The sequence below is a fragment of the Pseudomyrmex gracilis genome, unplaced genomic scaffold (genome assembly GCF_002006095.1).
Source record: "Pseudomyrmex gracilis isolate BER0280 unplaced genomic scaffold, ASM200609v1 scaffold_2, whole genome shotgun sequence".
Lineage (NCBI taxonomy): Eukaryota > Metazoa > Arthropoda > Insecta > Hymenoptera > Formicidae > Pseudomyrmex > Pseudomyrmex gracilis.
In genome coordinates, this window is record NW_018020586.1 from 740,670 (window position 1) to 762,927 (window position 22,258).

Below are 22,258 nucleotides of genomic sequence, written 5' to 3' on the forward strand. Positions count from 1 at the left end.
ACGGAACTTCGTCAGGCGGCCACACGACGGGATCACATCCGACTGGATACGGAACTTCGTCAGGCGGCCACACGACGGGATCACATCCGACTGGATACGGAACTTCGTCAGGCGACCACACGACGGGATCACATCCAACTGGAACTTCGTCAGGCGTTCATATGACAGGATCAAATCCACCTAGATACGGAACTCCATCAAGTAAGTACATAGCGCGATTAAGTAAAGAAAAAGTTTATTCAATTTTTCCTGTAGTTACATACTGAGAAGACGTAAGATTATACATCATACACATGACACTGAAAATTATAGGTCAAAGCGCGAGTCAGCAAAATAAAGACTCGTCTACGTCTTTCTTGCAAGCTGAAGGAGGAGGCGCTCGTCGACCTTGTAAGTATAATATCAAGCGGAAAAAAAGAAAAATTAAAAATTTTATATCTAATCTTCTCTTCTTTTTTTTATATGTAAAGTAATACCTGTTTTTGTTTTTATTTATTCTTTTCTAGCGAATCCTCAGGGAAGTCAAGCAGGAAAACCAGGTGTAGCAACGGATAATAAACAAACTTCTGCACCGTATAATCCGTCCGCGCCGTACAATCCATCTGCGCCGTATAATCCGTCCGCGCCGTACAATCCATCTGCACCGTATAATCCGTCCGCGCCATACAACCCGTCAGCTCCATATCGTCCGTCAGCGCTGCCGACCGATTTGTCAAAATCCAATGTACCTTTGCAAAATCACGGTATGTTTTCTGGACTTCTTCCGAAAATTTATCTCATTCTTGAACTTGATAAAATTAAAATGATTTGTATGACACACGCATCTTTGTTTGCAGCTCCAACTTCTTTCGGTCAACCAAGTGCGCCGTACAATCCGACACAGGGAACTGCACCTCACAATCCGCCGTGGAGCAATCCTCACTACAATCCGAGCCATTCTTATCCACCAAATCCGGCGTCTACCAATATAGGATTCAATGATCAATTACGTCGTCCTACATCGATGCCGGTTCCTTCCGCATCTTATCCCACATACGGTTCCAATCCTCACTCTCCTCCTTATCCGACACATACTTTTGGCCATTCGAATCAACCTCATTCCGCATACAATCCTGGCTATCCCCATTCAACAGTCGGACACCCGTCCAGTTATCCGTCGCACATCCCGCCACCAGTACCGGGTTCCTTCGGAAATCCTTACTCCACACATCCCGTCGGCGGAGCGTACGGTCCAGGTGGTTACAGCTACCAGCCTCAGCAACACGTTCTGTCGCAGCCGGCGGCGCAACCGTATATACCTGGACAAACGGTTATTATGGTTCCCGGTCAGCAAGATAGTGGCAGAGGCTTCGGCCAAATGGTGAAAGAAGCGCTGGTTTTCTCCACCATCAACGCTGGTGTGAACAGACTGATTAATCCGCATTCTCATTACGTCCAGCCAACGAGCGGCAGTGGCACTGGTGGTAGCACGAGTGAAACGCACATTACAAACAATTATTTCAACACTGCTCCGCCAAGCGGCACTCCCGAGATACCGGCTTCGCCGAATGCACCCCAGCAAAACGTCCAATCCAATCCAAACGTTCCCGCCACATATCCTGCCAGTTATCCGAGCTCAGTGAACAATCCGGCTATCACTTCGGGTATATCGATTCCTACAATCGCCGGAAATAATGTAACGTATCCCGCTGGCACAACGGGCACGACTAGCAACGCGGGAAGTCCTCCGGTTGTACCTCCTAGTGGACTGCCTGCTGGCAATACAACGAACCATCAAGGAACTTCCAATCAAGGAACACCTGTTTATTCCTCATGGTATAAAATATCGGACAACGAACTGTGGATGCTTACTGAGGAGCTGTTCACGATACAGGAGTACAATGTATCTCAGTACTTGACGATACATCTTCAGAACAAATCTGAGAATGTAACCGACGCGGCTAAGGGAAGGTGAGTTTTCTTTCCTTTTTTTGAATTTAGTTTATACGATTATTTTCTTTGCACTATCGCGGCGCTATCAGACACTTTTGATGACTTTCTAGCTTGATTCACGTAGAAGAGAATATGTATTATCTCCCGACGATTCTGGCTATTCGAGCGCTCTATGACAATTACGAGCACAACTCAACCGTGAAGGAGAACCGTACCGCCGAAAAGAGGAGAGAAGAGGATCTTTTGTTGGACGTGTTCCTGAGCACAAACGTGATGACTAGAGCGATGAAATGGTTGTCGGAACGAGGTTTCATCGATCCAGACGACTTCGAGCGGAAAGACATTCTGCGGCATATCTGGTTCAGTCAGTTCAATGGGGCCACTTCGGGATTCGAACGGGTGTTCGTGTCCGAGAGATACGGCGCTGATCTCCTGGGTGTGCAGGACTGGATTTACTTCGAATATCAAGAGTCGAAGAACCGTATCGATTATATGGGATACGTGGACACTCTCAAGCTCGGTGATGTAAGTTTGTTGCGTATAAAAAATATCAAAATAAAAAAATATTGCGTGCGTGTATGACGTTAATTATGTTTCTCTTTGCAGAATGCCTCATTGTTGAAGCTGAACTTCAGAATGGACGACATTATCAGACCGAACGCGACGATATTTGTGGGTACTCTTCCCGAGCTCGAAATGGCTCTGTACACGATATGCTTTTATGCCAGACCGAACGACTTGTGTCCCGTTTCTCTCGGCGGGGCCAAGTTCAACATTTTCACACATTCGTTCAGATATTACGGGAAAGATCTCATAGATCTCGCGCTTCCCATGTTCTGATTCTTACATGTTGTATGAAATAAATGCTAGCTCCGCACATCAAGATCAATTTCCAAACATATGTAACATTGTGATATAATGAAAAGCGTAGTGTGTGTTTTTTTTAATGGAAATACAACAAATGTAATATACAATTTTTTTTTAACAATTAATAGACAAATAATTATGACAGTTTGTCATAACCACGTAAACCACAATTTCTGTATGTAATTTATCTTGTAATACACAACGATAATAGTTTTTTTCCTTACGTAAACGGGAATGATGTATGTACATAGATAATTTTTGATCAAATAAAAAACTTATACGACAAATAAAAAACTTATGCAACAATACAAACTTATGTAACAATGATTATACACTCTAATGATAAATCTTGTAAATAATCACCCCGTTTTTTTATTTCAATTATTTCTTCTTAGCGACGCGAAGTTCAATTTTTTCTGAAACAGAAAATATCACATTATTATAGGTAAAATATTCACGTGTCAAATACCACGTTTTAAAAATTACGTTACTAGACTTTTTGTTCCAAGAACAAATGAAAGAATTTCTCCGTCCGAATTCGCGAGAGAGAAAGTGCGAGAAATTGTAAATGAACTCAACGCAACATTTCTCGATAGATTTTATTGAAACGTACGCGTGTAATTTATAAAAGATCAAGGACGCGTGATCTCAGATTCAAAAACTTGCCGACATTGTCATTTCGAATTCGAAACTGGTCCGGAAGATATCGGACGGATCGACGAATGCGGTCGCGGAGAATCGGCGGAAAGAGAAAGCCTTCGACGTATGAATCACTCAATGTTACGGACGATGGTCAACTTGCGTCTAGACCGTTCGAGCATAAGGTCGACCGCTGCAGTAGCACGTCAACTGCGTGAGCAAACTGTGCGTGTTCAATACCTCGAGAGTCTTTTAGCCGAGATCGACATAACAATTCGAGAGAGAGACACGAAAAGAGACAAAAGCCAAAAATAAAAAAGAGGAGGACGACATCAGATATGAGAATCAGGACATTCCTGATCACCGCGGTTGTGCTCTTGTTCATCTTCGGTAAGAGCATATTTTCGCATCGTAACCGCGTGTTTGTAAACAACAATTTATAATAAAACAATGTTGAGAATCAACAAGATCAGAATCTACAGAAAATAAATTTTTACACACGAGTTTTTGTTTAATTTTCTGTGCAGTGTAAAAGTTTTGCTAATTTAACATCGAGCTTCGCGAAAACCGTCGACACTCGTCGAGTGTCTGTTTTGCACAATTTCGATGTAAATTACCCTCGTTGATGTATTAGTAAAAAAAATTATTTTATTTGAGCGTTTAAATTGGGTTTATATACCATATTATGTACGGTAAAAAAATTACAGTGTTACATATTAAAACAGCACGAAAGTTTAGTTCGCAGAAATCCATTCACTTTACCGAGTTACCGACGTTAATTTATAACCCGAGAATTACCGCTACACGTTTCCTTGAACAAAAAAAAATCATTACCTCTAAACTAATTAGAAACTTATTTACGTACGCGTGCGAATGTGGGAAAACACGCGCATAAAACCTGTTGTTGGAAAACGAACGTGATTTATTTATTTTATTGATGAGTGTACGATCTTTCGCAATTTTCTTCAGAATGTGTGAGCGCAAGTTTGTTTTTAATTAAAACAAAAGCTATTCGAATGTGAAGCGTGTTTTCTTTTGTGCAAAATAAAATTCGGATGAGTTGACAAAACTCATTCGAAAACTCGTACGAATGTCACAACAACAGAACGGATGATAAAATCGACCAACAAACATTGTGTGTGTGTATGTATGTGTGTATGTGCGCGTAATCGGTGGAATCACCAGAGCAAATTGCTCTTCTATGTTACTCAGAGACGTCACGCCGCCGCCAACGTACGCCATACTCTTCGTGTGGTATTATTCACTTGTCGACATTTATTGTAATTATTGCTAACGCCTATGATGCTGAAGTAATAAACGTTCTGGGAACCGGAGATTTTTTGTCAAAGTCACGCACGTGTAAATTATCACGATTGTCCGGGTTGTGCTCCGCTTATTCGTGTAATTTTTAGAGAGAGAGAGAGAGACAATTTTTGTTACGAACACAAAGTTCCGAGAGATCCACAAGAGATGTGCAATCGGAAATTACACGCGCGCAACGGTGTATAATTGATGATAGCATTGAACGCATCACGAGAAATTAATGCGACTAATTGTCTCATTATGGCTTCGCACACAATGATCGTTTTGCCTTGTATTGAAAAAACTTGATCTTGGCGACCGTTCGCACACAAATTATTTTTAACTAATTTTTTGAATAATTATTTCGTACTTTTTCGAAATCTGACCCAAGTTTTTCTTCTATTCTTTTTCGATCACGTCGGAAAAATTACAATTGAAAAAATTCAACGCGCCATAAATATATTGGCACCCACGTCGCAACGTAGAAACATGATCTCTATATCTCCATATTCAACTATGAGCTAATGATATCAAAGCGAGAATAGGCAATTGCCACTTTATACAATATGTTCTGATTATATAATATGCTTTACGAACAATAGATGTGGTGATAATTCGCACCGGTGTCGAATTGCGAGAAATAAAAGAGGATACTCAGATTAGATGGCTTGATAGCCACTCAATCAATGTGGTTTATCACACCAGGCAGATTCCCCCACCACATAAGAGGAAAATCTCTTCTCGATGTTTTTTTACGAGAACACTCTTTTCGACGATGCAAAACATCAAATACCGATTTTAATATAAGAATCGCGTGTGACATCTATGTGTGTATTTGTTTTTTATATAGCGGACACAGATGGTCGTAGGAGCCTCAGTGGACGACGAAGCGGCAGCGGAGGATGGACTTCTCGCAGCCGAACAGGATCCAAAACAACGCCGCGAACAACGTCAGGTGCGTGAGTAATCAAAATCTCGTTTTTTCACAATTAATTTTGTGCAAGAGGAACTGCGCCGCGGATTACAAATATTTACTTATCTATGTGTAAAATCTCTCTCGCGAATTCGATGAGTCACCTCTCCATATACAAACATAGTGGCCTTCTACGGCTTCGCACGCATCGCGTGCTCTTCGCCGGATTCCGCTTACTTACTAGTCTAATACCGTGAATCTCATTACATCCGCAGGCTCGAATCAGAGTAAAATAGGATGGAACGTGCCGTCGAACACCAACACCAAAACAACCGGCACCAATAATGCCGCCAAACCATCGGCTCCGGAACATGTTTCGAAGACGAGCGCGACCAATGTGCAATCGGGATACAATCCAACGAATAACCAGCCGCCACCGTACAGCCCATCGGGTATAAATTTAATCAATTTCTTCCGTATTCTATTATTAAAACAAAACATTCAAAACCGATATCTGCGAGTAAGATCTCGGGGCCGCCGGAAGAGAAAGGCGGATATGCAAAATGCACACGAAACAACATTCTATAAATCTCCATTAGTTGTTTATTGGATGTATGTTCGTATGCCTGTGCAATTGCAACGAAAGAATAAATTCTCTTCCGGTATCTGCAACAGATCGAGCTCATCAGAATTCAACATCAGTTTACAAAAAACTCTACGTTAAAATAATTAAAAATTTTAATTTCTTTACGTACGTTCGCAGGCGGATACCCGCGGCAGTCCGCTAGCAATCCTTACGCCAGTCCAGGTTACAATCAGGGATATCCGTCTTCTAACCAGAATCCTTCGTATCCTGGGTATGGCGGTCACTCGCCTTACGGTCAAGCCTACAACCCGTCTATGCACCATAACGCGCCGCCGGCGTACAGTCCTTACGGCGGCGGTTTCGGTCAACCGTCCTACGGTCATCAGCCGTCCTACGGTCAACCGGCCTACTCTCAGCCGTCCTACGCTCAGCCGTCCTATGTTCAACCGGCTATCGCTCAGGCACCGGCGCTCACTGTGCTGCAACCGAGCCGACCTGGTATCGGTCAGCTGGCCAAGGAAGCGTTAGTTTACTCTAGCGTGAGCGCGGGCGTGAGCGCGGCCGTGAACAGATTATTGCCGGGCGGTATTTACGGTACAAGAAGCAGCGGTAGTGGCGGTGGCGGCGGTAACACCGAAATTACATACAACAATTACTACTACAATCAGTCCAATCCCAACGGAGAAGCTGCGCCCGCAGCTGCACCCGCGAGTAATCCTGGCGCAGCTGCTGCTCCCGCAGCAGCACCAGCAGCAGCACCAGCAGCAGCTCCGGCGGCTCCGGCACCGCCGCCAGCCGAAGGAGAGAAGAAAGCTGAGGCTAGTTCACCCAGCAATGCCAATCCTCAGCAACAGACTCCAAGCCAGCCGAATTATCCGATTTCGAACGACGAGGTGAAGAAACTGACCGACAGTCTCTTCGAAGTAGACAAGAACAACGCGTACAAATACATCACCGTGAACCTGCAGGGTGAGACGAAGGAAGACAGCACCTCGGACGACGCTTCTTCGCCGTGAGTTACTCTGTTCATTATTTGATACAAAATTTCGATCTTTATGTCTTTAACCAATCAATTATCACTTCTTCTAATTCTAGTTTACTCGATGTCAAATCCGAAGCGTACGAAATTCCGACGATTAAGAGCGTGCTGGCGCTGCACGACAATTACGAGATAGACGTCAAGACGAAGGAGATCGTCACGCCCGAGGAACGCAAGGAGGAAGCCGAGCTGCTCGACAAGTTCATGGAAACCGACGTGTTCAAGACAACGATGAAGTTCCTGGCCGACAAGGGATACGTTCCGAACGACGAGTACGAATTCAAAGACACGCTAAAACGCATGTGGTTCTCGCAGTTCCAGCGAGTCGAGGGAGAGCCGTCCAGTTCCGGCTTCGAGGCGGTGTTCTTGGCGGAGAAACTTGATTCCTACATGATCGGTCCTCAAAATTGGATTTACTACGCCAAGCAGGAAGCGCAAAAGAACCTTGATTACCGTGGCTACATCAAGGACATAAAACTTGGTGATGTAAGTGTGATTAACGCTTGTCAACACACTTGGTTATTAATGATCTATGTCTATTGATTGATTTACATTTTTGCTTTGCAGAAAGGCGAGGCTATCAAGATACGTTCGGCGTTTAATATACCCGACACAAAGCATTCAGTTACGACTCTTCTCGTGGGTCTCTCACCCGAACTGGAGATGGCTCTTTACACCGTGTGCTTCTACGTTCGTCCGAACGACGTTTGTCCGATCTCGTTAGGCGGAAAGGACATTAATTTAGTCTCTACCAGATTTAACTACTTCGGCAAAGATATTCTGATCGCCGGTTTTATCGCGGGTTAAAATTTTAGATTGGTTTCGAAATTTTCAAATATTTCAAATATTCTATATGTAAAAAATAAACAAACATTTAAGAAGATACTCAGCGGGTTCATCCTGAACCTTCGCGTGTCAAGATAACTCATAGAGAATAAAACATATATTTATGTAGATATAATATAATCCATCGTTTTAATATTAATCTGTCCTCACAGCTTGACGTAAAACAATGTGTTTCTATGTCTGTCTTCTGTGTAAGTCGAACATAAATGTACAAATGTGCAACCGTTGAGTGACTGCGCGCAAAATCTCCGATCACTTATTATTAAATTTGTAATAAAAAAAAAACAACGGAAAAAAGATATAATACGCACCTCAGGTGTCCTGACGCTCCTTTTCTCCAGTTCCGAAAGCTCCATCAGAGGTATCACGGTCGGTCGTCCGTGTGCGCATCGATTGGGAGACTGCGTGTATCTCAGTAATTCCACGAGACACGCGCACTGTTCGAAAGTTAGCTTGTCGCCGAATTTAATGGCACCTACGAAAATATTAAGAACGGCTAAAAAAAAAAAACAATCTGTTGTCTAATTCAATAAATTCGATTTTTGCGAAACACAAGCTGTGTTTCGATGCAAATTAACAATTCGGCATATGTACCGTGACAAGCTTCCGAAGCTATAGCGTTGTGAATAGTCAGTGGCAATATATTTGCGCAATTCGTCGCATCACGTCTCTTCAATACGTCGCTCAACAGACCGCGAATCTTTGACAGAATTTTTTTATTGTCGTTATTCGCGACCAAACACCGTGGAACCGCGCGTATCAACAGCGCGTTGTTTCCGAACGACGATCCCAAGCTTATTCCATATTTCTTCAGTAACGTTTTGTCGCGCAGAAGCAAATCGCACACGTTCGCGGGAAGTTCCACGGTCAAAGGTTCGCGCAAGCTGACGGAGAGAAACTCGTCCTCGTTCTGCACTTTGTATCCTAAAAAAAATCATTTTGCTTTACGCAATGAAAGCTAAATGCAGAACGTTGTTACGTGAATACAATATTCACTTAACAAAAACCTGAAAACAATTATTATTATTGTCTAATAATAGGAACTTACGTCGAAGTAAATCTTCAAAACGTATTCTCTCGTGAGCGGCGTGTTGATCGATCATTAGCAGAATTTTTATTTCGCCGTGTGTTGTCCACGCGGCAATGAATTCGTCATTAACTTGATTAACGATCTGCAAGGAAACCGCTTATTTATATCAAAAATAGCCTCCTCCGCTTTATCAGGGTGATGATTTATTGCGCGTCACAAAGACTTACGCGTATCATTACCTTCGCGCACTTCAATGAAGCGCGTGACAGTCTGAATTCGCATAATTTTCGCTTCAAATTGCAAGGGTGCACCGCTGTTTGTTCGCGTTGCCAATTTTCCTCGTCAACTGTGTCACACACGTAATACATATGTAGCACCTTTGTTACCCATAACTTTGCGCTGGATTGATTTTTATTCCACTCGATAATAAAAAAAACCACTTACTTGAGATCATGGTTTTGGAACTGTTGAAACATGTCACATTCGTCAATTTAACGTGACGGTATTGCAAAAGACCGTGTAACTTTCGTGGCAAAAAGTCAAATTGATCCGGAAGTCTGAAAAATCGGGACCGCACGTCGGTTTTGAAAAATTCGTCACGCGAGTTTTTTGCAGAATTGCGATTCTTAGTGACGTAAGTCCAATTGGACCACTCGGAAAGGGGAGAAATCGCATTTGCGGGATTGTTTTCGTGATTAAATCGCTTGTCCGACTCGGTTTTTATCGGACTCCAGTTTTTCGCGACTTTAGCTTCGGTAGCGCTGCTGTTATCTTCACGCTGCAAGTCAATACAGCGACCGGTAGCTACCGTTGTAGTGACCTTCTTTCTTTTAACACCGACTATAACAAATTTTTTTCCTCTCAAAGCCGCGACACTTCTCTTCGGTCCATCGTTTACATCGTCCTTGATTATTTCCGGCTCCAAATGCAATTGCCTCGCGGGGCCTTTCTCTGCGAGACATTTAAAGACGCAGGACTTGATGTTGTTCAATATCCTTCGCAGATCGCAAAACATAACGTATCTTCTCCCGTTTTCGGTGAAACACGTAAACTCGTCCGGCGCGAGTGCGATAAAGAAGAGAACGAACATATCGCGCGCGCCTCGCGCAACGAATTTTCGAATTCTCTCTCGAAACGCGATTTTAATCAGTTTGAGAACAAGTGGGCAACAGATCGGTCTGTGATTTAGAAATAACCACTGCTTCGCGTTTTTCTCCGACACTCCGATGTAGCCGTTATAATTGCGTTCCGAGTCGCATCTTATCGACCACGTGTGATTTAACGATAAATTTTTTCCAAACAGCACTCTCAACACGTCCACCGAGCTGTGCGGCTTGGCAATTCTCAGAACCACCTTCTTCCGTTTTTCGTCTCTGATGGAAAACGACACCTAAATTACAACGTAAACGCGAGGTCATTGTGTTTCTCGTTAGTGATTTTAAAATCTGAACGAAGTTCAGTCTGCGAGCTTAAAAATTATAAAACCGTACATTCACTTTTGTAACGGCTATAGCCATGATAAAGAAACAAAGAGTGGACATGTTCCAATTGTCATTCAGCAATGCCTCGTGGAAACCGTAAACAGACACCGTCGTGCCGGACGAAGGTCTGTGTTCTATTTGCGTCAAGTACGACGCAGATCGTCTTTCCAACACCTTCAAACGAAAGATATGAGAACAAAATCGATATGTATCATGCAGCTACTTTGAAATATCCGCTCGATGTTTTGCGGAAGAGAGATCAGACAATATTATATCAAAACATTTTAACACAAACAAAAATTATATTCCTAAGTTTTTTAAATATGAATTTCAAATTACGACCTTCATAAATGTGTTCGTTGAATCTCGGTATCTCGAAGCGATGGTAAGACCATCGGACGAGCTCCGTATATTCGTTAGCGTTCGTCCGCTCGACTTGTTCAACTCGTACTTTCGTTTTTCGCCGACTACAGGTTTCTTATCGTCGTCGTACTCGCCTATACGTTTAAGCGCGCTTTGCGATATTCCGATCCCGTTGTCGATAACGTGAACTTCGCGTTTCCCCACGTGAATCCTTATCGCGATCGCAGCGGCGTTCGCGGCCAGCGAATTCGCGATCTAAAAACAATTTTCGAAGCACAGATCAGTGAATACAACATCGAACTGTCGGCTATAGATAGGAACAATTTCGAGATTACAGAAAAAAATTCCTACACGGACAAATTCTGTGTCTGGTTTTGTACGTAATGTGCAACCATATAAAAAGTTGTTTCGGTCTCGTGTAACAATTATTGTAATTGATTGTTTGTAACCAGACATCGAACTTGTCCGTGTACGCGGGACTATTTCCCGGAGCGAGAGAAATAAATCATACCAGTTCCAAGACGCACTGTACGAAAGGCGTGCCGTCCGATCTCGTCAGCGTTTCCAAATCGAATCCCGCATTGTTCTGCATTGTTTCTCAAATTCGGAACTGATAAAACAAAACCGAAGCGAAAACAACACAGCAAACGCTACAAAATTTCGCGCTAACTCCGCTTCCTTTTTCGATTGCTAAGAGGTTCGATTGTTAAGAGGATTATTATGGCGCCAAGTTACAATGCGCACCAATCAGAACTGGCCTTCGACTGTGCAATCGCGAAACGATCGCCAGTCCGATATTTTTGTGCTGCGATGGAAACGGACAGCGCCTCCGTCGTCCAAGCGAGCGGGAAGGTGAGACAGTTAATAAAAAAGTATAGTTAGTTCAAGCAGAGAGAAGAACACGGTTCTGTTTCGTGTTATATGTTTGTACCGTGCGATACTATTCGACTGCGATATTTGCGCTCGAAACTGTCCGCGGTGCCACAGCGCAGAATAATCAAAAAAGTGTCAGAATCGAGAAAATGTTGCCCGAAAAAACGCGGCAACAAAAATTCGAATCTCTTCGATTTACGCGGTTCGATGCGCGCGCCGCGTCGATTCGATACTTCGATTATCGAAGTGTCGCGCGCTTCGATACACTCGGATCGGCGCGCAGTCTTGGCGGACGAGTGACGCGGACGGAAGCTGCGTTCAAATTGTCTCGCGTTTCTTGCGATTTTTGTTGTTATCTCGCGCGCGAATAACGCACGTTAAACGCACGGAAGCACAATGGTGTTCGCGATGATTCGCAAGTAACGTTTGCGATGCAAATCGACGAAGTTTACGATGCAATTGTTTCGCGGCCGTTTCGCGGTAGCCGCGAGCGACACAAAATGGCGGACGCGCGACGCGGAGCGTAAGTTTGTTCGAATTTTCTCGCGTTTTGTCTCGCGTGCAAACGTCGATAGCACGTACGTTCGGAGTGATAATTAATTAACGTCTAGCGATGATAATCGGATGATCGTTGCGGTGAAATCGCGTCGCGGTCGTTCGCGCGGTCCCACGCGCCAGAATAAAAATTGCCGCTCGCGCGCGCGTTGTGTTTAATAAAAAAAATATAAAAACGTAAGAAAGACAATTGTGAAAATTTATACGATGTAACTAGTGTAATTGTGAAAAAGAAGAGCCGGTATCAGGACCAACACAATCGTGCGACTATTACTATGGAGTAGAGGATGGAGTGGGATGAACTGCATCAACCAAGTAAGTGCATCTCCTCGAATCATGATTTGAATTAATTGTGATATTGAATTTAAAACGGATTTTCAATCGTAAGATTCGACTGAATACCAGCTTAAAAATCTAAGAAAAAATGTGAATTAGAAAAAGGTCTGTGCAAAAATTACGAAAAATCTCACATTTTGTGAAAAAAAGTTCTTTGCAAACGCACACGCGTCGATTTTTAGCGTGAGAATCAGGGGTAGGGGGGAGAGAGTAAATGAGGAACAACCGGGTGTGTCGAGTGTATTTATAAAAATCTCTTTATTTTTTTTATTGCATCTACTAAAAAGTTTCCGCGCATTCGTATATTTCTCTCTCTCTCTCTCTCTCTCTCTCTCTCTTTCTCTCTCTCTCTCTCAAAATGCTACATATGATCCTGGGAAAGAAGTATGGCTCTCTCTTTTTCATTTTTCTTTTTTTTTTTTAGTAACAAGTGCCAAGACCACTCTATAACTTAACTTATTAACATTCGAGTAGCTTTATACATCGTATTTTTCTTCGCCCCCTTCCTTCTCTCTTTCTCTGTCACTTCCGTATCTCAAAGAAGGGAGCAAAAGAGTATTTAATTATAATTTATTTTTATTTTTACTTGTTTTTTTTTTCTTTTTTTTTAACATCCGAGGTGCGCGGTGTCGGAGACACAATAACTAGAAAAACTTTGATGACAACGATTTTACGAGCTAAAAAGGATTCTTAGATAGGTATCTCTCAACAACAAGAGAGCTACCTTTAATGTAAAATTGCTACCGCGATTTCATACTTCTCAACAATCTCCACACACTCTCTCTTTCTCTCTCTATCTCTCGTCAAACGTGATAAACTATTCTCGCAAAAATCATCTCCGAAATTAGTACACTGTTAATTACTACTCGATACGACCAATGCAATCGCATGGTGATTTGCGTTAAGAATTCTTGCTGGAATCCATCCCGCGCAGCTAGAATCTCTGGAATTATGACGTCAGAAGCGAGGAACATAACGCGACACAAGAAATAGTTTGTTCTATACATATTTACGTATGTACATATAATATATTTATATCATATGTACACAAATACACATATGCACATATATGTGTATATATACAACGCGTATGCATACAATTTTTTGCTATTAATTAAATTGAGTAAAAAAGCTATCTCTCCAATAAAAGAACATTATTGAAGTTATCATTAACATAGAAATTATGATGACATGGAGAGTCAATTATAACACCGCTGTTATTAAAAAGTAAGTTTAAGATATTCTTTTGTACAATAATGCATACTGATAATTTTTATGTCGAATCAAAGGATATGTATTTACGAAGTTTCTCTTATCTTATCAATTTCACGAATGTGTTCTCATTGATTGAAAGTTAATGAACAAAAACTGCGTTTGTACAAAAAATCATTGAACAAAAACTTCTTATTCACGCTTCTGACGTCACAATAAAAAATAAAGTCCGAAAATATCATCGTATATAACTGTTTGTGTTTACGGCGGAACACTCACACTTTTGTATGATACAAATAATTATATAAATTTTCAATCGGTGTGTGTTTGTGTGTGTCTTAAGAAAAATTAAATTTAAAAATTCAGTAAAATATCTGCTAAAAAAATCTACGCATCTCTCGAAATTAACAGCATACTCTTTTCATCGTGTCTTTGTGTCAACTCAGATTAAACTGTGTAACAAATTTTTTTTTTTATTGCGAATGTGGATGTTAAATATAATAGCAAATGGCGCGCGCGCGTACATACCAGATATAATATTTAATAATTAAGAAATACGTGATATATAAAATATGTGTTTCTTCTTCTTCTTGTTTTTTTTTTAGAGATGCGCGAGCTTGGAAGAAAAAAGTAAACGGTTAAAAAATCTTTTTAATTTAACAATCTAAATTAATTTATACATACAAAAAAAAAGCACGACAGTGTATCGAATCGCGAAGCTCGCTACGTAATGATAGCATACGATATTGTTGCTTTTATTTATAATTATTAAAATTATATGGTATAATAACAATCACATATCGAGAGTCAACTATTCAATCAATAGCAACGAGATATAACACACATGTCAAAAAAATGATAGTGATATAAATAATTTAGCGGTATCACCAACTTTCTCTCTCTCTCTCTCTCTGTCTTGCGATGTGCTTAAAAGAATGGAAAAATCATGTAACATGAAAAATATATATATATTTATATATATATATATATATATATGTATGTATGTATATAAATTGACAAGTTCCTATACATATTCTCTAAAATCTGTTTATACGACAAATTAATTACTTAAAAACAAATTTCTCCGATTTATTTATTTAACTTTAGGCACGAATGGTATGCAGACCCTGTCTTTGGTACGTATGACCGATTCGATTTTTTTGTTTATAAATGTCTGAACAAAGAAGACGCACTATCACAGTCTTCTGCATCTGGATATTACGTTTAAGAGTTAATTCATAGTGTTTTACTGGGATACTTTATCCTCCAGTTTCCCGTGCTCCTTAGTTTTTCTTGCATCTTCAAAGCGAAGAATATTTTTTTTTTTTTTATTCGTTACATTTCACATATCGGCGGGGACACAGTCCTACAGCATGATTGACCGTTAACAAAAACTCAGTCTTCTTCCTTCTTCTCGGGCTTCAAGTCCACCATTGCGTGTAACTCCTCAGGAGTGTGTCTGCATCATAAATTGACAAGCAAAATTAACGTAACGATTTAGATTCACGAGTTGAGCACTCGTTTAAATCAACGATAAAGTGCTCAAGCACTCAAATGACCCTGTACGTACCCTAATAAACCTTGTAAGTCACATACAAAGCGATACACGTATCGCTTGCCAGCAGTTTTGTGTATAATGTTCTTGTCGTAGTAGTAGCGTAACCCCCGGCTCAGCTTTTCGTAATTCATCTTGGGTTTGTTCTTGCGAATTCCCCAACGACGAGCGACCTCGTCCGGATCGGTCAATTTAAATTCCCAGCCGTCTCCGGTCCACGAGATGAAACCCTGACATGATTTGTCGGTCAACAGCTCGAGCAGAAATTGCCACAACTGAATTGGTCCCGATCCGGTGAAACATGGTCCGCCGCCTAAACAACGTTGTTTTTGCAATTAATTGAAACATATCAAACTCTATAAAATCTAAAATAACTATTAAAAATTCTTGCGTTGGAGTGAACATATCAACCGTGTAACAATTTACCTGTGTAACTGGTGAGCATTGGACTCTGCAACAAGGGCTTTTGGTCCGCGTTATTGGCAATGGATGAGGGATGATGGGGATTGGAAGAGTCCCGTGGTCCGAGTCCCGCGAGGAACATATGATGGGGCAGATGATCGCCGAGTCCGACGCTCCATTGTTCGCTGCTGACGCCGCCGCCTCCAGTAGCGCTTCCACTTCCGGGAACCGTTTGAAACGGCGTTGCATCGTACTGCCCGTATCCACCGCTTTCGCTGTAACTCTCGTGGTGGTATCGGCCTGTCGAGCATAAATATCATCTCGATAATGTTATCAGCGCGCAGAAACGAATTAATTAACGGTGCCCGTTAAAGGTGTCAAGATAATTAGAAACATAAGTTACCGCTGATAAACAAAGTGATATTGCGTTATACTGTTGTATGGAGATTTGTTTTCACGCAGATGTGAAATGTTTTGAACCACAACTATGTACCTCGAGTTCGATAACTCTTGAAACTCAGCGACGGCTGATACTTGGGCTCGAGAGGAATATTACTGGCGCTGTAAAATTCCGGCGAGCTGTCCAAGCTGTACTGATGCGTCGCCTGATGTTCCTGCGACAAGCCGTGATACTCGGGAGTCTCGTCGTATCCCGAATAATGCGCCGGCGTCATGTAACTTTCCGTGGCGTTCGCGTTGACTCTCAAGTCGCTCTCGTTGCTTCCTGTGCCAGCGAAATCGCCTCCGCTGCCCAAACCGCCACTTCCGCCCTGGAGATGTTCCGGTATGTGATGATTGCTGTAGTTCGCTGTAAAACAACGATTGATTTTGTGCAAGTTTTCTCTTCGGAGAGCTTTTATACATTCGATGTAGCTTTCTGATCGCACGGTTTTGTTTTACTCAACAGCACGCCAACTGCCGTGACATGTACTTTATTAGAAATTAATGCGAAAAAGTTTTTAATAAATGCGACTTTGAGAAAGAAGAAAGACATAACGCACATAAAAATACGGTAAAACTCACATTCTGTTTTAAGCTGATTTAAATTCTGTAAATGGATGTACGCGTTGTTGGCATTGTTGTCGTTATTGTTATTGTTGGTATTGCTGTTTGGAGTACTAGAGTGAGAAGTTGGCGGTTGGGTGCTATGGCTGTGAGGTGGTGGCGGCGTGTCGTCTCTTTGACTTTCGTCTTGGCACACAGGACTACGAAGATGATTGTAGGCACCTGTAGCAAATCGAAAAAGAAACACACACGTTTATCCATCGATTCTCCATTCGGCACACAGTTCTTCTCGCACGAAAAACATTTCCATCGTAAAAGAACAATTCTTAAAATCGCTGTTTTGTTTTTATAAAAATTTGTTCTTATTAAAGTGTTCCAACGCGTTAACAAAAGGTTCTCGAGATCTGTTGTACCGTGTACCAGAAGAATCACAGACATCGTCGACAATGCTCACGACGGCCAAATCAGACTAACAAATAAAGGGAGAAAAAAAAAAGATAATGCCACACACATACACATACACATTGTCTTTTCGCCGCACTATAGCGCGCGACACACTCCGCGGGGAGGAACCGCTGACACGTGGGCGGCGCGTATCTCGACGATTGGTTCGAACCAACTCCGCCTATCGTCGACTTCCGCTCTACGACCGCGAGAAGAGAACCCCGGGGCCCGCGCGCTTCCATCGCGGAGGCTGAGGATGCGCGCGCTCGTTTGAAACGGCGTGTTTGAATCGCCGCCACCGCGCGATACACATTCATATTTACATCGACCGTGCGCTATCACGGTTGTTGATTAATGACTCGTCGCGTATAACGCGCATTAGGCTCCGAATGAAGAATGCATCATCCGCGAAAGAAGTGATTTGATCTTTTAATAATTAAACTTGACTGAAGTCTTTTCAAACGTTTTTCTTCTCATTGACACAGATGAGTATTTTTACGCTTTTTAAAAGATAGTTTTGTCCTTGTAGTTTATTTCTAACACACAAAAATATTATTTTCGATCTTCACGAGACCTACACACGATTCGTGGATTTTTCGTTGTCTCTGAAATACATACGTGTTAAAAAAAATCATACGTGGAGCGATTGACAAGTGTCCGAAGAACTGCCTCATTCGTCAGATATCGACGACCCTTGCAATTTCCGAAAAAACGACAAAGACATCAATGCCGCAAGTGGTCGACACTTCGACGAGCTGTCACATAAACATCACGTGCAAGCAAGCGTTTGACATTTGTTTTTTTTTTTTAAAAAAAGAAACTTGTCAACAACAACGTGACATTACTATCCACGCGTCGTTTCGGATACTTAATCAATCACTTCCCCCACATAAAAGTTACGAGAAGAGCATTCGCTTCGGAAATTTCGTATGCAACGTTGCGACTTGAAGGGAAGGGAAACTGAGTCATTAATTCGAAGTTTAGTCGGAGTTTGGAGAGGGTCAACAAGGAGCAGGTGATATTAAGTGCGCGGTGTGTCTGTTAAAGTAAAACCAGGTGGCTCGCGGATCATTATCACTCGGGTCGCCCCGCTGTGCTTATTACCGTCTCTCATTTACACGCTCCTAATCAGCTTAGTCCCCCGATTACGTCGACCGAACCGACTGTCTCTTCGGAAGAGGACAGAGTTTTTTCTTTTCTAAGTCTTTTGTCTAATGGTATGCACATGCGATGCGCATAATGCGGGTGATGCGGACTGGAATTACCATAATCCGCCGACCTTTACGCCGAAACGACACTATCGCGTCATGTGACGCGCCGTCACCCTACATTCCCACACTTGTGTTTTAATAACGAAGTGGAAAGAGAAGAAGAAACAGGTGATTCCAACGCGCCGCCACCGCCGCCGCCGCCGCCGTCGCCGCCGTCTATCCTCAAAAGTTTTCACTCAACTGTCTTTCAAATTCAATTGTGAGGAATCGACTTTCTAAGATCCGATCTTTCTTTGAGAGACGTCGGTTAGGGAAAACGCACGAGTAAAAGAAAACCATAAAGAACTCTAAAAAAAAACTCTTACCTTGTAAAACCGATAAATATGCAAAAAAGATAAATAATTTGGAATTCGTGGGTACGCGAAATAAATAATAGCTTATTGTTAATTGCGTTAATTAATCACAAAGATAAAAAGATAAACAAGAACAACTTTGTAACTCAAAGTAAAAAATTCCGAAACACATCAGCGTCTTCTCGTACTGAACTTGCGCGTCTTTATACGTTCAAGCTAACGTTTTTTCACACACACACACGCACATTTAATTCTTTCCGCGCTACCTGAAGACATACGCGCGCCAAGAAAATTCCCGATGATTATTACATCAGCGGGTGTCTTGGGCCGCGCTTTCTCGCCCGAGCATAATTACTCGCGCGAAGCCCTCTTTTTCGCTTTCCCATATTCCCTGTGTCCATGTGGCGACCGTGGCGCGTCGTTAATAGGGCCGTAGGGACAGAGACCCTTGCCGCATATATTCTAAGTACACCTGCGAGGCCTCGCGTGTAGTAAGCTGCACCTCGCACCCCGTGTGTTTCATGGACGATGAGCGTGGGAGTGCAGCTTGGAGCCGGCCCTCACGCTGCACACACAGAGGAGAGACGGCTTTCTTTCTCTCCTCCGTCCGAAGAGCCAGTCGTCGTTTGAATTTTTTCAAGACCAAGAAAGATATCAATTTCCAGACGCGACTCGCTTTCTCACTCTCTCTCTCTTTGTTTTTTAATACTCCATTAATTGTTGATTAATATTCTTTCGAGAAAAAATAATTTTCTATCACCGCAAAATAAAACGCTCGTAAATAAATTAACAGACGAGAGACTCTCTCGACAACTGTATCAGATCCCGAGACAAAAATTCAATTTTGTCTACGAACTTCCAAACTACTTATCTAAGTAGTAGTTTTTCCATTTATACATCCTGTTCCTATCTACCCGGCCAATCTAACGTCGCAATCTGAACGTTCGTTAATTAATGGACGAACAGATGAGGAAAACTTCTAGCTGTACGAGCTATACGTAGCTTTTTCGAGTGGCGTAAAACGCGCGGGGGAAAAGCTGCTGGGCGAAGGGGAGCGCGCAGTCATGTAGCGTATCGAGTGGGCAAAAGTATAGCAGCAGCCGTGTATCAGCTGTGAAACAGGTGCCGAAGACTGGCAGAACGCCGGCCGTTTAGGCAATATAACGGCCGGAGCAGCAACAACGAAGAGGCGGCGGTGGTGGTGGCGGCGACGACGACGTCGGCGGCGGCGGCCAGTAACAGGAGCAGCGACGGCAGCAGCAGCCTCGTGGCACGTGCCAAATCGAATGAAACGGCCCCGGTCGGCGTGCACAGCTGCTGTCTGCCCGGAGAGACCGGAGTAGTAGAGAGAAGAAGAGAGAAAGAGAGAGAGAGAGGACGCCGGGGCGGCCTCTTGAAAATTAAAACCTGCCTCACGAATGTTCTCGACTCGCCGCCGGAAGGTCATTATCTTCAGAGAGAAAGAGAAAGAGAGAACCCACGGGCCCGCACCAGAATCCCCGAGACTCTCTCATCGTCTCTTTTTCGTGGTCTTGGTTGGAAATTAGGAGAAATTGATGGGGTTCTGTGTGCTACCTACTACTTCGTATCGCGATTAGCGCACAGATTTCGATGAATCAATCGCACCCGTCGTGCGATAACATCGCTCCGTGTGCATTACGTCTCATTTATATTTTTGTGTAAAACAAAACGGACCGCGGACGTGTATCAACGATCGGACATTTATTTAAAAAAAAAATTAGATATGGAAATATTAAACGACGTTTTTTTAGACATATCTTTAAAAACATTAATTTCTAATTTTACATATATAATTTGTTTTTTTTTGTTTTTTTTTATAAATGTGCTGTCACAGTGGGACCTTCAACAAAATTGCTCGATTCCGACGACCTTTCGCGAAATAATGGAACTGTTTGGTGCTCGATGACATGAATGGTGTGATACGAAACGCGTCGTTTCTACACGGTTCGTCATCGTTAATTTTATTCGCATCTGATTATACTTTTAGACGCCATTATGTTTCCCGGTCAACCGCGTCGTGCGTCATGAGAGTTTTGATTAAAAATCACGCACAGCCTTTTTTATTATACAAAGAAATTTATTGCCGGTCTCCTCTAAGCGGGTTAGAAAAGAGAGCGTTTCTATTACATGTAACAAATAACATAAACCACGTGATAGAATCATCGATTTGTGCAAATAAAGTGTATGTATACACAAATTGAGTAATGACGAGAATTCGATGGTATAAACAATTCAATCAAGAAATTTGTTCTACTTGGCGAATATGAAATCAATTATGCACATAAATTTATTACTCATCCACACACATAAAATATATATTCAAGCAGAATTGCAAAACAAATATATTTGTAGATTTCATATCGTGTATCCGACAATCTCTGCACATGTTTTCGTGTATAAACATTTTCAGTTTTCTATTCTCTGCAGATGTGTACACATGTAATAGCTGAAGAAAATTTCCGTTTTTATGAACGCTTCTCTTCGCGAAACAATGCCGGCAGAAAAACGTTAATGACGAATCAACACAATCGCGTTAAAACGAAAGTAGCGACCCTGTTCCGCTTCTATCTCCGAGTCCCATCTATATATCTCACATGTGTACTACTAATACGCGAAACGAATTATATTCTTTCCTTCGCCGTTCCCATATATCCGTCACCCCGCGACGCGATCGCGAATCGCCTCCTATTAATACAAAAAGCGCGTTGTCGCGGACGCGGAGAAGAACGTGTCGTGCGATGAGCACTACGTGGCTCGTAAAAAAGTCGTCCACGACGACGACGGTACGACGAAATCACGCATTGTTCGGTAGACCGGTGACCTGCGAACTCTCCCACACTCACCTACCCTGTGAACACGCGTGCGTGTGGGTGTGCGCGCACATCACACGTACGCGCGCACACATTAACGTAAAACGTCTACAGCATCTGCATAAAAGTTTCGCGCGAGAAGAATTTAGACGTGCAAAGAGAATTTTAACTTCAAACTTGAATTATGATCTTCTGTAAATTTGCAGTTGAAAAAAATTTATTTTCTGACTTATTTTTATCAATCGTACAATAGTTGTAATTTTCTATTTTTTTTTTTTAATAGCTCGAACAAGTTTTACACGTTATCTGCTGCCTTTGATAATTAAAAAAAGAGAATGAATTTATATACAAAACATACCAACATATTTGACATCGCATCGCGCTTGCTTTTTACGAATGGGAAATCAAATTTTGCGAGTTCGGCGAAACACACAAAGATTCCCGGATAACTCGATTCGAGTCGCGAGAGAAATCGAATCAATT

General features: G+C 42.2%; 4 protein-coding genes across 15 annotated transcripts in view; 2 read left to right on the forward strand and 2 right to left on the reverse strand.

Annotated features, from left to right (window-relative positions):
* The window catches only part of LOC109854228 (poly(U)-specific endoribonuclease homolog), a 3,532-nt gene extending 563 nt beyond the window's left edge, over positions 1-2,969 (forward strand). For 2 of the 6 annotated variants that reach the window (XM_020427129.1, XM_020427146.1), the window contains exons 3-8: positions 16-201; positions 313-390; positions 507-743; positions 837-1,950; positions 2,043-2,457; positions 2,539-2,969. In XM_020427129.1, the coding sequence (XP_020282718.1) occupies positions 16-201; positions 313-390; positions 507-743; positions 837-1,950; positions 2,043-2,457; positions 2,539-2,772 (2,264 nt within the window). In that variant the 3' untranslated portion in view covers positions 2,773-2,969. Of the gene's footprint in view, positions 202-312; positions 391-506; positions 744-836; positions 1,951-2,042; positions 2,458-2,538 lie in introns of all 6 variants that reach the window. The other 4 variants (XM_020427121.1, XM_020427138.1, XM_020427114.1 and 1 more) reach the window with 4 other exon arrangements.
* Positions 2,970-3,066: 97 nt separating this feature from the next.
* LOC109854264 (DNA mismatch repair protein Mlh3-like) lies at positions 3,067-11,665 on the reverse strand. 2 transcript variants are annotated; one of them, XM_020427174.1, is made up of 9 exons: positions 11,510-11,665; positions 10,978-11,253; positions 10,645-10,809; positions 9,599-10,544; positions 9,394-9,500; positions 9,173-9,296; positions 8,719-9,048; positions 8,436-8,599; positions 3,067-3,215 (listed from the first exon to the last, which is right to left on the reverse strand). In XM_020427174.1, the coding sequence occupies exons 1-9, from the start codon at positions 11,588-11,590 to the stop codon at positions 3,177-3,179; spliced, it is 2,232 nt and encodes a 743-aa protein (XP_020282763.1). In that variant the 5' UTR covers positions 11,591-11,665; the 3' UTR covers positions 3,067-3,176. The 2 variants fall into 2 exon arrangements, with proteins under 2 accessions (XP_020282763.1, XP_020282754.1); XM_020427165.1 differs by having other exon boundaries at positions 8,436-8,620.
* LOC109854276 (poly(U)-specific endoribonuclease homolog) lies at positions 3,573-8,422 on the forward strand. The gene is made up of 6 exons (XM_020427187.1): positions 3,573-3,828; positions 5,591-5,695; positions 5,929-6,105; positions 6,417-7,251; positions 7,335-7,764; positions 7,846-8,422. Exons 1-6 carry the CDS (start codon positions 3,777-3,779, stop codon positions 8,083-8,085), a joined length of 1,839 nt encoding a protein of 612 aa, XP_020282776.1. The 5' UTR covers positions 3,573-3,776; the 3' UTR covers positions 8,086-8,422.
* A 2,930-nt stretch (positions 11,666-14,595) lies between the features above and the next one.
* The window catches only part of LOC109853395 (ETS-like protein pointed), an 89,697-nt gene continuing 82,034 nt past the window's right edge, over positions 14,596-22,258 (reverse strand). For all 6 annotated transcript variants that reach the window (XM_020425523.1, XM_020425540.1, XM_020425506.1 and 3 more), the window contains 5 exons: positions 16,955-17,158; positions 16,425-16,739; positions 15,956-16,231; positions 15,545-15,842; positions 14,596-15,433 (listed from right to left, as the gene is read on the reverse strand). In XM_020425523.1, coding sequence (XP_020281112.1) covers positions 15,370-15,433; positions 15,545-15,842; positions 15,956-16,231; positions 16,425-16,739; positions 16,955-17,158 — 1,157 coding nt within the window. In that variant the 3' untranslated portion in view covers positions 14,596-15,369. The remainder of the gene's footprint in view (positions 15,434-15,544; positions 15,843-15,955; positions 16,232-16,424; positions 16,740-16,954; positions 17,159-22,258) is intronic.

Coding starts and splice junctions, on each gene's coding strand:
- LOC109854276 (XM_020427187.1), top strand. CDS start 3,777: ATGAGAATCAGGACATTCCTGATCACCGCGGTTGTGCTCTTGTTCATC. Junction 3,829..5,590: donor TGTGCTCTTGTTCATCTTCG/GTAAGAGCATAT, acceptor TTTTTTATATAG/CGGACACAGATGGTCGTAGG. Junction 7,765..7,845: donor AGGACATAAAACTTGGTGAT/GTAAGTGTGATT, acceptor TTTGCTTTGCAG/AAAGGCGAGGCTATCAAGAT.
- LOC109854264 (XM_020427165.1), bottom strand. CDS start 11,590: ATGCAGAACAATGCGGGATTCGATTTGGAAACGCTGACGAGATCGGAC. Junction 9,297..9,393: donor CTTCATTGAAGTGCGCGAAG/GTAATGATACGC, acceptor GTTTCCTTGCAG/ATCGTTAATCAAGTTAATGA. Junction 8,621..8,718: donor AGCTTCGGAAGCTTGTCACG/GTACATATGCCG, acceptor TTTTTTTTTTAG/CCGTTCTTAATATTTTCGTA.